Source organism: Notamacropus eugenii, chromosome 6 (assembly GCF_028372415.1).
Source record: "Notamacropus eugenii isolate mMacEug1 chromosome 6, mMacEug1.pri_v2, whole genome shotgun sequence".
In the NCBI taxonomy this organism is placed as follows: domain Eukaryota; kingdom Metazoa; phylum Chordata; class Mammalia; order Diprotodontia; family Macropodidae; genus Notamacropus; species Notamacropus eugenii.
Window position 1 is genome coordinate 354347242 of NC_092877.1, and position 14290 is coordinate 354361531.

General features: G+C 49.2%; 2 protein-coding genes across 6 annotated transcripts in view; one reads left to right on the plus strand and one right to left on the minus strand.

Moving 5' to 3' along the window:
* LRRC34 (leucine rich repeat containing 34) overlaps positions 1-2866 on the plus strand; it is a 59029-nt gene extending 56163 nt beyond the window's left edge. The window contains 1 exon segment of the mRNA XM_072618526.1: positions 2537-2866. The gene's annotated coding sequence lies outside the window, so the exon portion shown is untranslated.
* MYNN (myoneurin) overlaps positions 1-13991 on the minus strand; it is a 34009-nt gene extending 20018 nt beyond the window's left edge. The window contains exons 1-6 of one of the 5 annotated variants that reach the window (XM_072618515.1): positions 13876-13991; positions 10927-11226; positions 3929-4725; positions 3089-3248; positions 1565-1743; positions 690-773 (exon numbers count right to left, since the gene is read on the minus strand). In XM_072618515.1, the coding sequence (XP_072474616.1) occupies positions 690-773; positions 1565-1743; positions 3089-3248; positions 3929-4725; positions 10927-11192 (1486 nt within the window). In that variant the 5' untranslated portion in view covers positions 11193-11226; positions 13876-13991. Of the gene's footprint in view, positions 1-689; positions 774-1564; positions 1744-3088; positions 3249-3928; positions 4726-6174; positions 6287-10926; positions 11227-13652; positions 13731-13875 lie in introns of those variants that run through there. The other 4 variants (XM_072618516.1, XM_072618517.1, XM_072618520.1 and 1 more) reach the window with 4 other exon arrangements.
* Positions 13992-14290: the final 299 nt, after the last annotated feature.

A 14290-nucleotide genomic window follows, 5' to 3' on the forward strand; every position in this document is an offset into this window, starting at 1 on the left:
AAAAAAAAAGTTTAGTTTAGAAATCTCAGCATTTCTATAGGTTGGTAGTTGAAGCAAAAATATATGTATCAATATGTATATGAACCTAATATGGTTAAATATATTGTTTTTAAATATAATTATAAATTTTATGTCCAATTCTAAAACAACAAAAAAGTTCCATAAAGTCTGATTTTCAACATGTAGGAACTCCTTTTTCTGAAAGGAAAATGACTTAATTCATCTTTTAAAAGTACTACAAAATTTCTCGTTTTCCTTCCATAAATTTTGATTCAGTAAAGTAACGATGCTACAAAGGTGATAATTTTTTACTAGCTAGAAATTTTCCTTACTTGCCAGTATTGTACATAAGTTCTATTTAAATCAAGGAAGGACTTAGGGCATAGGCTTATTGTTAAAAGTCAAACAAATGAGCAAATGGAGAATGTTATTAGGCACTTGGAAGGAGCCACTCTATGGGGATAAAAGACAGCAACCATCAATGTTGGTTTCCTTGGTTTACTGTTTTCACCCTTTACAGCAGGAAACACTGTCTTCACTTTAACTTGATTTTAACTGCTTATGATAAGAGCATGTCTGTTTACAATCTATTATTACAGCTCTTTGTACCAAAAGTTGAGTTAAGGCTTACATGAAAGAAATCATAGAAAGAGAGAACACAGAATAACACATTCTCCCTAAACACAGACCTGTATGGGATCGAAAGTGTTTGTTGAGCTCTCCTGAGGAAATAAAACTTTTCCCACAAATACCACATATGTATGGTTTTTCACCTAGATGAAAAATAAAAGATAGCGAGGTGGTGTACTATACCAGCAAAATAGTTTATCAATTACAGATTACCTCAAATAAACTATTCTAAAATAACATTTCAATTAAAACCTCTAATCGCATAAAAGATTTCAGAGGTATGCTAGTATTTATTTTTAGTGATCCGCTTCATGAATGTTAATAACTAGTATTTTGTACTTTTCATATAAGCGGATTATTTTCACATAAGGTCTCATTTCTATGAACATCTCTTCAGTAGAAACAAGTTTTTCCTAAGTTTGTTCTAAGTTTGTCTTTTTATGTAATTTTAAAAGTTCATTTAAATTTATCAACCTTTAAAAGCAGCAGCCCTGAATATAAGGTAACTAGTATACCAGTAGAAGAGAATGAGTACGTAATTAAGACTCTATTACAAACAGTCCTACAGAAAGTAAACCTGCAAAACACATTTCAAATCAGAAACTATGATTCTGAAGGATATTCTTTGTAAGATTTGACATTCTAAATTGCATTAAAAAAAAATCAAATCATCATTATTACAGTTTTTTTTTCAGTTGATAGGCTGAACGGCATATATTATTATTGAAATAATGGACCTAAAGAATCTGGCTTTTACATTTAACTGCAGACCTGAATGAACACCCTTCGAGCACCTACACTCCACCCTCTTGAGTAGGACCAGTCTCTGCCTCTGCCCACAGCTACTTCTTCATCTCTCTTTTCCCATTCCCCTCTTTCTCCTCCTCTGGTTCATGGCTTCCTCTCCTACCACCTTTTCACACCCAATTCTCACCTGTATGTTTTCGAGAGTGAGTTATGAGGGAACTAGACACTGCAAACGCTTTCCCACACGTATCACACACGTAAGGCTTTTCTCCGGTGTGCCGACGAACATGGTAAGTCAGCGTGCTGGCCTGAGCAAACCTCTGTCCACACCTGTCACACACATATGGCTTTTCTCCACTATGCTTCCTGGCAACAGAGAAGTACATAGTTAGAGACCAGCGCAGGGTCTGGGGCCACCTTGGACACTGGCCATATGGCCTGGTGAAGCTTTCCAAAACTCCTTCATCTGACTTGGAAGCACTTCTAAAGAGAAACCAACATTCTAGTTGTCTCAGTATCAGTTGGGAGAAGAGATAAAAATTCTGCCCAACATTTTTCATGACAACTGAAACTTCCTCTCACCAGAAACTCACATCCTTCAAGCGGCTTCTCAGTGTAAAGGTCCAAAACTCCACACATGGAGTTAGGCTAGCAGAGCTCTTCCTTGAGTGCTTTGCTTGTTTAGGTTGTATACTTGAGAAAGAAACCTATGTCTGTCATTGCTTTGTATCTCTATGGATAGATGGATGGATGACATACTATGAGTGTGGGTGGATAGGGAGGTGTGGAGCAGGAGTTCCATTATAAGAGGGAACTCCCAGGTGAGGAAAATAACTTTATCAATGAAGATTGGCATGTTCTCTGCAACTTGTAGGGTCCAAGAACAGCCTGCAACACTGGTATATGAAGTGATTTCCCAGGGTCATGGAGACAGAATGGGTCAGAGGCAGGATGTGAGCCCTGGTTTTTCAGGCTCTGGACACTATACTATGTGATGGGTGTGTGGGTGTGGCTGTGTGCGTGTTGGTTAATTTTTTAAAATATATAAAATGTATGTTCTATCAGCTACCAACAAACATCAAAATGTCCCTTCTCTTTTAGCAATTAACTGATGCAATTTAATCTTCAGAGCAATATTTCTAATTGTCTCACCTAACAGGACCTGAGAGTACTGCCTAGTGACCAACTCAGACATGAGGACAATTCAACTCATGTGCCACTTTACCCTTCATGGCCAACAAGCTAATCAAGATTAATAGCTGCAGAAAGTTGAGACCATTCTACTCCTTTCCAAAACTCTACTTTGGTGGAAGCCTCTCTACACAACGGCCAGGAAATATTCATGTTACAGCCTCTTACTCACAAATTCTCCTCTGTCACTGTCAGTTAAAAGACATTTCTTCAGCACCTACTTTGTCATAGACGTTGGAACTGGAGTAGAGGAAGAAAGGTGGGATAAATAAAAGCCTCAGTTTGAATGATCCATAAACAAATGTAATGTCCTGTCTCACAGCATTATTCAAATCTCTAACAGAGCACCTCGAATTTACCTGTTCTTAATATTATCTCATGTGTCTTCACAATGCCCTAGTGGAGACCATTTGTAGAGATGGAGACATCATCATGAGGTCAAAAGGCACCCCCACACAGTACTATGTGCATATGACTGACAGCCACAGACAAATAAAGACCACAAACCAATTTTTCTTACCTAGCATGAATCTTGAGATTGCTAGAAGTTGCAAATTGCAAATTACATACATCACACTTATAGGGCTTCTCTTCACCATGATGCATGCGACTATGAAAAACTAGCTGGCACTTTTGAGCAAAACCTTTGTCACACAGCTCACATCTATATGGCTTCTCCCCTAAAAAAATCCAAAGGAAAGCACTCAGATTTAAAAGGATATTTTGTATTGTACTTGCTTAATACAAAAAGGTGAACAAGTTCCTCATTTTTCTGGTTATTAGTATAAAGGACATGCCTAAAAAAGCAAATAAAGTAGCCAAGAGACATTTCTTCAGATTTATTATTAAATGAAAAGACTGATGGGACAAGAATGAGTTTGCTTCTCAGAATTGCTGGGCTCAATATAAGTGAAAATAGCAACACGTATATTCATTAAAACAAATAACATAGGATAAAGGTACCTAAAGGAAGGGAAGGCAAGCACTGGTTACTGCAATGAAAACAATGGCAAAGATCTAGAAGTTGACAAGCTAAAGGAAAAAGTGGACAAAGAGGAGCTGTGTCAAATCAAACCTGTCAGAGGGACTCACAGAAGGCTTCAAAATCTTTGCTCTTCTTAATGACTAGCAGGCTAAGCACCAAATTAAACAGCTTACCTTTAATTCTTAGAAATTACAGAATTAGTGCATTATGTGCATCTTCTGGGAATCACTAATAAACCATGCATACCAGGAAATGCACATGTAACAATATTTCACCAATTTCATACTTTTACTTTTTTCTGTATATAATATGCAGATTTCCAGCAGCAAATAATCAGCACCCTACAGAAATGTTAACTTAAAAAACCGCTCTCACCTGTGTGAGTTCTGACATGCGTTTTCAGCTGGTTACACTGGGTGAAAGCTTTTCCACACAGCTGGCAGACGTAGGGCTTGACCCCCTTGTGTATTCTCATGTGTCGTCTTAAACTGCTGGCTTCTGAAAACACTTTCCCACAAGTGTTACACATGGGCTTGGCCTTGGAGTACCTTGGATCTAGGTCTTCTCCAGAGGGCTCCAGCTGATAGGTGTTTGGGACACTGGCTATATTAGACATGCAGTGCTCTTTCAAAGCACAGTTTGGCTGTGATTTTGCTCGCTTCTGTTTCACTGCTACTGTTTGCAAAATGATATCTTGTGTTGTAAAACTGTCACTTCCCACAGCTGAAGTCAGCTGGGGCTCCGAGGTATCATTTCCTTGTGCAACTTGTTCTGTGACTGGCGAAGGCAATTTATTTATATCTAGGAACATGTCAACAGATGAATTTTCTAAAATGTCACTGGAATATTGCACTGGTTTATTCTGCACGTTCTTCTGGGAATTGAAAGGCTTCTTCTTCTTTTTGGTTTGGGGAGACTTCTTTTCCAAAGTCACCTTCTTAGCATGTGCCTGAACCAAATCGATACAAGCTTCTGATTTCTCCCGGTTAAAATCTCGAAGAGTGAGGAGGCAAGTCTGCTGGTTCAACTCAACGTTGCCGGTAATACTAGATCTCTCTGTAGAAGAGGGGTTAGCAATGAACGCAAAATCTTCCATCTTTATTTTACACTTAGTGACCACCTCCTCCACTTTGAGATAGTCTGCAGCCTGGTGAATTTCTTTAACATTCCAACTGCAAAGAAACAAGGCTAAGTGACAATGTTCTGGTCAAAGAAAACCCTTTTAGTGTTGATAATAGCCCAGGTAATTTATAGGGACACAGAAGAACAAACGCAGAGAAAAATCAATCAATATATCAGCAAATTAATTTAGAACAAGGGACAAATACAAAATTATAACCTCCATCTTACAGGCAATGAAAACATAGATCAATAAATAGGCAAAGTTAGGCACTACCCACAACACAAATTAATATGGTAAATATCAGCATTTTATTAAACACTTTTATAAACACTTGATCTCTCATTATCTTGTTCATATAGAAGAGCGTTGGTCCCAGAGTCACTGAGAAGGAAGGGTCATAGCAAATGCCATAACTGACCAAGAATCTCCAGTATAAAAACTGAAAACAAATAAATTAATAATAGAAGAAAAAAAAAAGACTCTCTAGTATAACGTACCTGACAAGTCACCCAGCCTTTGCTTGAAAACCTTGGCCAAGAGGGAACTTCCAAGAGCTTCCTGGGAAGCTTGTCCCATGCTGGGCTGGGCCAGGCTCAATAAACCTAAATCTGTTGTTTTTGCCAACTCCACCCCTTGCTTCTAATTCTATTCTCCAGAGCCAAGAAGAGAAAAGTTCCCTCTCTCATCCACAGGGTCACCCTTCTCACCTTCCACCAAGGCAACAGTGCACCATGGCCCACTCACTGGAATCAGTCACTGGCTGCCACACCAAAAACGATCTGGCCTCAAGGTCTTCCCCTTTGGGAGGAAGGGGAGGGACACAGGGATGGCAAACAAACCTATCATGGGTTCCCCGTTTCCTCTGCTTGCAAGGGGAACGAGCAGTGTACTGGAGGTCTGGTGTACAGTTCACCAACTACTTATTGAATGGCACTGCGTATAAAGCATTTCCAGGAGGTCTGAGGCATGTTTAGCACAACTTCAGAACCTTGTTGTCCCTATTTTAATTAACTACTTCTATGACGCTGAGTCAGTCACTTAAATTTCCTTAGTGTCAAATAAATGGGTTGAACTAGATAAGCTCTAAGCTCAGATAATCATGTTCCTACAAACATTTCCTAGAGTTTTCTGAGGTCCCCTCTGTCCCTTTTAACTCTCAGGAAAATCTCTTCCTCTTTGTTTCTCTATTTATAAAGCAGGAAAAAAAATTATAAAGCAGGAAGATGCCTTCTTCATCTTCCTCTAATTGACCCTACTTTCCTTTAAGTATCAGTAATCAAAATAAACTGTCATTAAATGTGTCCTTTTTGTTTAATTACTGCTTCCTAATATTTTTCATTATACATTGTACTTCCACCCTAACACAGGTTAAACCTTGTACGGAGCAGCTTGAAGCCCTTAATGCATCCTAATTTCCAAATACCAAGTGCCAGTCGAATCAAGACAGAGTTACTTCTGGAGCCAAGGACAGGGGCTCCTATCTGCCTCTGATACTTACTTGCTGTGGACCCTGGGCAAGTCATTTCAGGCCTCCCTGCCTCATGTTGTCCATCTGTAAAAGGAGGGCTAGAGCTGGGCTCAGTGGCCTCTAAAATCCCTCCAACTCTATGCTGTAACATTCAAACGTATTTTTGGTAAGTTGGTGACTTTCTGTGTAAGTAGAGAGATAGTATATAAAGAATGAGAAATCACTGTACGTATAGTTTAATTCTAAACTTTACAATGACATGGATGCCAAAGAAAATTTTCAAATCCTGCATTTTTAATATAATATATCTTAAGACTTATGCAGTCCCCTTTGTTAAATAATACTCAGATTCACAAATAACCATCATCACTTTCACACCTAGTTATATTTCACCAGTGAGAAAATAAGGGGTTCCTCTTGAGAAGCAACGTAAGTTAGGGACAGAGTTGAAGTGTAATGTGAGTTTCTTTTCAGATTTTCTATACCAAACAAAATCTTACCTTAAAATCCCAAATTATAACGCTGCATGTTCTACTAAATGAATCACAGTATAGCCAATTTGATTCAATGATGATCAATATGAAATGCCATCACCCCTTTCAAGTTAAAAATGGAAGCAGGAATCCACCTAGAAGTTTTAGCTATACTGAAATCCATTTCACTAAGCTGCCACCTAAACTTTTTGACATCAAAGATAAAAGCTCACATAATTCATTCATCCCACTGTCACAGATCTTCTACTTTCATAAGTACTAGTATGATTAAGTTCTTTGCTGGACACTCTTGTTTCCATTTTGGATGGTCACCCACTGTCTAACTCCACAGAAAGGGCCGCTGGGATTTTTTTTAAGTCTTTTCTTACAACTCCTGCCAAATCAAAATAAACAACTTACTCTGTGATCCTAGAAAGGCACAAAATGCTAAGGTAGAAAAAAGTACATCTCTCTGCCTTAATGTTTTCATTTTTGAGGGCTAGCTTTTCTTCTGGCTGCTTGGTTTTTTGGGAACAAACTACAATATTAACATCTACCACAAGACTGGAGAAGGAACCTGGGAAAAGGTGGGTAAAGGGCCGCTAGGCCTTCAAGGCTCTTTAATACTAAGCAATGGGAGAAATGTAAGACTGAGGATCATGCCAGAAAAGTCCCATTTGAGGCCGGACTTGAACACAGATTTTTTTTTTTCTTTTAACTCAGAGGCTAGATATCTATTCACTAGATCACACTGGCTTCCCTAATCACAGCAAACTTTCCTCAGTTATAAATACTGATAATACCACACAGGGCTGGTGTGTGTTCTTGAGGTCATATTTAACGTAAAGCAACTTGTAAACCTTAAAGTTTCATACAAACATTAGCTAAGAATCTCTTTCTGAAGCTTTATCAATTCCTATAACAGAGGCACAATTAACATCAAAAATTCTATATAAAATATTTTCTAAATCTAAGCGTAAATTAGTTTTTATTTTCTATCATTGGGTTATTATCCTTGTCACTCCTATCTGCAAACAGGATAGAAACTGTTGATAAGAATGAAAATTTACTTTACAAAATGTTTTCCTTTGAACATGGCTAGTTCTTCTATTGATGAGATGCCCAGAATAGCACAGATCTGCTTTTTCACAAGAAAACATAAGATATTTACCCTCCCATTTGATTCTTTCTCTACCCAAAGACTCTATATGAGCATGTAGATAAACTTTCCCTACAGAGTTTAAGAGACTAGGGAGTCAGTAGAGAAACCTTTTTAACATGACACTTTAACAACAACAAAAGAAAACTTTAGGAAACTTCCAAAGGTTTATTTCACCAATGGTAAAAGAAGGAGGGGTGGGGGAGGAATTCCTGAAACTTTATTCTTTTTTTCAATAAACTCTGGAGGGAAACTTTCAGAATCAACAGGTGGCAACAAGAGAAACCAAGAATTATTCTCCAAGTTCCCCCATTCTGTAAAGCAGCAGATACCACAGAGTACTGGCTCTTTCAAACAGACTACAGGGGTGCTTGCCCTGGCACACCTGGCTCTCCACCCAGCACAGGCTGTATCTTCTTTCACACATGACCTCCCCCATCCCCACTGGTTCCTCTATCCTTTGTCCCGTCTAGGCCATCCCTTGGCCTCCTTCACTCAATAGCCCCTCCTCTTTGGAAGGCTACTCATTCGAGATTATGGTGGCTGTAGGACACTGACTGACCTCTCTCCCTCCTGGACACTCTTCCTCTTTTCTCAGGGAGAACTACTCCTGCTTAGCCCTACACCTGTCCTTGTACTGGAGGCATGTTGACAGATACCTCCTTCCAGCTCCCTAACCTCCCACCTCCCCAATGTCCTTATGGCCCAAGTCTTAGCGCCCTGCCCCCACCCCCAATGACCCTAATCCTAACCTGTGCTTCCCTCCACTATTCACATTTCCACCCCTTCCACCCTCAGTACTTCATTATCCCTGCCATCCTCACTGGGCACTGTCCTCACACTCCCAGAGCCCCCTCTTCACAAGTAGCTGCTGACAAAGCTAAAGGAGATCCTACAATCACACCCCCTGGACACAGTATATAAATTCAAGTTACCCCCACCCCCTCCAGAGCCTCCCTGCAGCAAGGCAGTCTTTTTATTCCTCCCAAGTTTATTTCCAATCTCATGCCCCCAAGAAGTTCCCCCAAACCTTTTCTTCTTGCCTAAAACTCCAGCGGAATCTTGTCTACTTTTCTAAAGAGACTCTCCTCCCCAAGCCCCTAAACATCATCTTCCACTGGCCTCCTTTCCCCCGCTGACAAAGAGGCACCCTTCTTGCCAAGACCACCCCTCTACCTGCCACCTTCTCCAGCAGACTGTATCCTTCATCGTCACCATCCTTCTCAAATCTCCAAGTCTATCCAACTGGTTCCTTCTCTGCTGCCATCACACACATCCCAGTCTCCCCCGTACATACCATCTTTTACCAGACCCCACCATCCCCTCACTCTTCCCTCTTCTCAGCCAAACCCCTCAAAGTTGTCAACACACAGAGCCTCTCGGCCCCTGCTCTACAACTTTATCACTTGGGGAGGTTACCAACGACCTCCAAATCGCCAAATATTCTCCTTTGTCCTAATCCTCCTACATCAATCCCTGGCACCGGACACAGTTCCCTCCTGTTTCACCTTCTCCTACCTGGCTGAGAGCTCCTCAGTCTCCACAGAACTTCCCCCACCTGTGGTGCTCCCCTAGGTTCAGTCCTGGTCAGTACATCCATCCGACTGTCTCGTCATCAATTCCCATGGGTTTTGTGGTCATTTCCATGCAGACTCTCAGGTCCATACATCCAGCCCAGTCTCATTTCAAACAAGAGATCTCAGAGAGATCATAAACTCAACATGTCTAAAATCCAATGAGATGATATTTGTGAAGTGCTTAGTGCAGGGCCTGGCAAGCAGAAGACCTTAGAGAAATGGTTCTGAATTCTTCTCTTTCCCCCAAACCCTCCCCTTTTCTGTCAAAAGCACTCTCCATCCTCCTTGTGGCTCAGGGCTGTACTGCCCAGTCCCCCATTTCTACCTTCACAGCATCTCTCCCATGGGACTCCTCTTCTCCACTCACTCAAGGACCACTTTGGGTCAGGTCCTCACCTCAAGATCATTCCAATAGCCTCCAGTCCATCCTACATACCTTTCCCCAAAGGCAGATCTGAACCTGTGCAACCAACTCCAGGGTTCCTTACAGCCACAAGGACAAAACACAAATTCCTGTTTAGCTCTTACAGGCCTACAAGACTGGCCTTGACCTCCCTTCCCACCCATCTCCCTGGACATTACCACCACCCACCCCCTTCCACCTGCCCTGCAGCCAAACTGGGCTCCCTTTGACTCCTCAATCACAACACCCCCATTTCCTGTCTCCCAGGCAGAGAAGGCAAGGCCAGGTCTCCTGGCGGAGCCCCTCAGAGAGGCCATGCAGAGACCATATTCTGCTGGAAGCCTTTCCTAACCACAACTGCTATGGCCCCAATTATCCCCAACTACTTTGGATCTGATGCTTGAGTACACTTTGTTTAGGAGGCATAAATTGTTATCCCTCTCATCTCCTCCAACATTAGTTACTTTTGGACAGGGATTGTTTCATTCCTTGTCCTTGTTTCTCACACATAACATTCATTAATGTATACAAAGGTAGCAACAGGAGCTGGCACGAAGGGCAATCCCATGCCAACCTCCAGAACACCAAGTCCAAAAAAGCATTTCCCTGCGGCACAGAGTCAGGGAACCCAGAACAATACGATTCCATACAACAGCACCGACCAATTCTGTGCCAAGGGGAGGAAAGGAAGAGGGAAAGCTGGTGTGCCCTTGGATTTTGTCACTGCTCTTCTGCTATTTATATTAAAATTTACTTTGGTTCATTTTTGTTAACAGAGCAAATGTTAAGAGTCAGAAACAAACTTTTAATCTCATGGCTAACCCTCTTTGCTGTCTGCACTTGGGAGAAATGCTGTCTTTGCATTCCTTTGGTCCGGCGGCTGCTGACCCCCTCCTCCCTGCTCAGCCTTAGGAGGGTCACCCTTAGCAAACCTCCAGATGACAAGAATCTGGAAATACAAATTGGGATGAAAAAAGATTTCACAAAGTTGGAAAAAAGAGGCCAAAGTGAATGCGACCAAATGTGATGGTGACAAATACGGAAACCCCCGCTTGTGCACAAACAGGGTGGCAGCAGTGCCCAGGGCGGAGACTCGGGGCCTGACCCTTCCCCTTTTGGTGGTGGGGTGCAAGGCTGGGAAGGGAGGCGCGCTCCCAAAGGGGAGCCTACCTGTCCAGGTGCAGCGTGCCCGTGTAGATGAACTCGAGCAGCTTCTGGAAGCCGTCCGCCTTCACCTGGCTCTGGTCCAGGAAGACGTCTCCGTGCGGGGAGTCTCGGTACACGGCCCCGAAGTACTCGCTGAACGAGGCCAGTACGTTTCGGTGCGCTCGGAACTGCTGCTCCCCGATCACCACCGTGCAGTCGCACAGGAAGCCCGCCTCGCGCTGCGCGTTCAGCCGCTCCAGGAGGTGCCCGCAGTGGTGGGACGGCCGCATCCTGGGGCTGGGCGGGGGTCTGCGAGCCGGCCGCCTGGGGGGCGGGGAGGAGGGGATCAGAGTCGGGAGACCAGCCGAGGGGCTCCAGGGGAAGGGGTCTGCTACCCGTGCCCCCTGGGGGGCGGGGAGGAGGGGATCAGAGCCAGGGGACCTGCCCGAGGAGCTCCGGGGGAGGGGGTCTGCGAGCCGTGCCCCCTGGGGGGCGGGGAGGAGGGGATCAGAGTCAGGGGACCTGCCCGAGGGGTGCCGGGGGACCAGCCGAGGGGCTCCGGGGGAGGAGGGGATCAGAGTCAGGGGACCAGCCGAGGGGCTCCAGGGGAGGGGGGTCTGCGAGCCGTGCCCCCTGGGGGGCGGGGAGGAGGGGATCAGAGTCGGGAGACCAGCCAAGGGGCTCCAGGGGAAGGGGTCTGCTACCCGTGCCCCCTGGGGGGCGGGGAGGAGGGGATCAGAGCCAGGGGACCTGCCCGAGGAGCTCCGGGGGAGGGGGTCTGCGAGCCGGCCGCCTGGGGGGCGGGGAGGAGGGGATCAGAGTCGGGAGACCAGCCGAGGGGCTCCAGGGGAAGGGGTCTGCTACCCGTGCCCCCTGGGGGGCGGGGAGGAGGGGATCAGAGCCAGGGGACCTGCCCGAGGAGCTCCGGGGGAGGGGGTCTGCGAGCCGTGCCCCCTGGGGGGCAGGGAGGAGGGGATCAGAGCCAGGGGACCTGCCCGAGGAGCTCCGGGGGAGGGGGTCTGCGAGCCGTGCCCCCTGGGGGGCGGGGAGGAGGGGATCAGAGCCAGGGGACCTGCCCGAGGAGCTCCGGGGGAGGGGGTCTGCGAGCCGTGCCCCCTGGGGGGCGGGGAGGAGGGGATCAGAGTCAGGGGACCTGCCCGAGGGGTGCCGGGGGACCAGCCGAGGGGCTCCGGGGGAGGAGGGGATCAGAGTCAGGGGACCAGCCGAGGGGCTCCAGGGGAGGGGGGTCTGCGAGCCGTGCCCCCTGGGGGGCGGGGAGGAGGGGATCAGAGTCGGGAGACCAGCCAAGGGGCTCCAGGGGAAGGGGTCTGCTACCCGTGCCCCCTGGGGGGCGGGGAGGAGGGGATCAGAGCCAGGGGACCTGCCCGAGGAGCTCCGGGGGAGGGGGTCTGCGAGCCGTGCCCCCTGGGGGGCGGGGAGGAGGGGATCAGAGTTGGGAGACCAGCCGAGGGGCTCCAGGGGAAGGGGTCTGCTACCCGTGCCCCCTGGGGGGCGGGGAGGAGGGGATCAGAGCCAGGCGACCAGCCGAGGGGATCAGAGCCAGGCGACCAGCTGAGGGGCTCCGGGGTAGGAGGGGATCAGAGTCAGGGGACCTGCCCGAGGGGTGCCGGGGGACCGGCCGAGGGGCTCCGGGGGAGGAGGGGATCAGAGTCAGGGGACCTGCCCGAGGGGTGCCGGGGGACCGGCCGAGGGGCTCCGGGGGAGGAGGGGATCAGAGTCAGGGGACCAGCCGAGGGGCTCCAGGGGAGGGGGGTCTGCGAGCCGTGCCCCCTGGGGGGCGGGGAGGAGGGGATCAGAGCCAGGGGACCTGCCCGAGGAGCTCCGGGGGAGGGGGTCTGCGAGCCGTGCCCCCTGGGGGGCAGGGAGGAGGGGATCAGAGCCAGGGGACCTGCCCGAGGAGCTCCGGGGGAGGGGGTCTGCGAGCCGTGCCCCCTGGGGGGCGGGGAGGAGGGGATCAGAGTCGGGAGACCAGCCGAGGGGCTCCAGGGGAAGGGGTCTGCTACCCGTGCCCCCTGGGGGGCGGGGAGGAGGGGATCAGAGCCAGGCGACCAGCTGAGGGGCTCCGGGGTAGGAGGGGATCAGAGTCAGGGGACCTGCCCGAGGGGTGCCGGGGGACGGGCAGAGGGGCTCCGGGGGAGGAGGGGATCAGAGTCAGGGGACCTGCCCGAGGGGTGCCGGGGGACCGGCCGAGGGGCTCCGGGGGAGGAGGGGATCAGAGTCAGGGGACCAGCCGAGGGGCTCCAGGGGAAGGGGTCTGCTACCCGTGCCCCCTGGGGGGCGGGGAGGAGGGGATCAGAGCCAGGCGACCAGCTGAGGGGCTCCGGGGGAGGAGGGGATCAGTCAGGGGACCTGCCCGAGGGGTGCCGGGGGACCGGCCGAGGGGCTCCGGGGGAGGAGGGGATCAGTCAGGGGACCTGCCCGAGGGGTGCCGGGGGACCGGCCGAGGGGCTCCAGGGGAGGGGGGTCTGCGAGCCGCGCCCCCTGGGGGGGCGGGAAGGAAGAGGTCAGAGTCTGGGGACCGGCCCGAAGGGATCCGGGAGCAGGCACAGGTGCAGGGGCTTAGGGTCTGCAAGCCCGGCCGCCTTGGGGACGAGGGGATCAGATCCAGGGGATCGGGCCGAGGGGCTCCAGGGGCGGGCACAGGTGTGTGGGGGGCAGACCCACTAAACTGGGGCCGAGGAGCTCCTCCCACCCCGGGTACAGAAAGGCCGCCGCGAGCGCCTCCCTACCCCCACAGAGCCCGAGGTGAGAAACACTCTGGGTCCCAACAGCGCGAAGGATGCGTCTACAACCGCCAAGGGGCCGACTTTAAAGGGCCGGCCTGCCGAGGGGCTCGGACCGAGGGAGAAACTGAGGCCCACCCCGGCCCCCGGGCCCCGCCCGGGCCCTCCCCGCGGGCAGGCCGTGCGCGGGGCGTAGGGCGTGGGGAGGGTCGCGAGGGCACTCGCTCACCTGGCGGCACCCACCCGGGAAGCACTTTCTTCACTCGTTCGACGCCATGTCGAGGGACGTCACCGCGCCCGCCGCGCTCCGGCGCCCCGGCCCGGCTTCCGCGCCTGTCGCGCTCACTTCCGGTCTGCGGGCGTTCCCTAGCAACGCCCGGGGCCCCCAGCGGTCCGGGCCCTGGCCGGGCCCAGGCCGCGGGGCCTTGGAGCCGGGCGAGCGTGCCCGCCCGCCCGCGAGACTACGGATCCCAGCATGCCGTGCGCCCGGCGGCCCTTTGCCCACCGGAGCCCCTCTGCCCTCTGGGAATTGTAGTCCGACCGCTGCCAATCCCGGGCTCTAGCTCGGCTATTCCTGTTCCCCGGAACGCGGCTCCTTTCCGAGCCTGAGGGTCCAGGACGCAGGCCTGGCTTCTTCTGGGAGC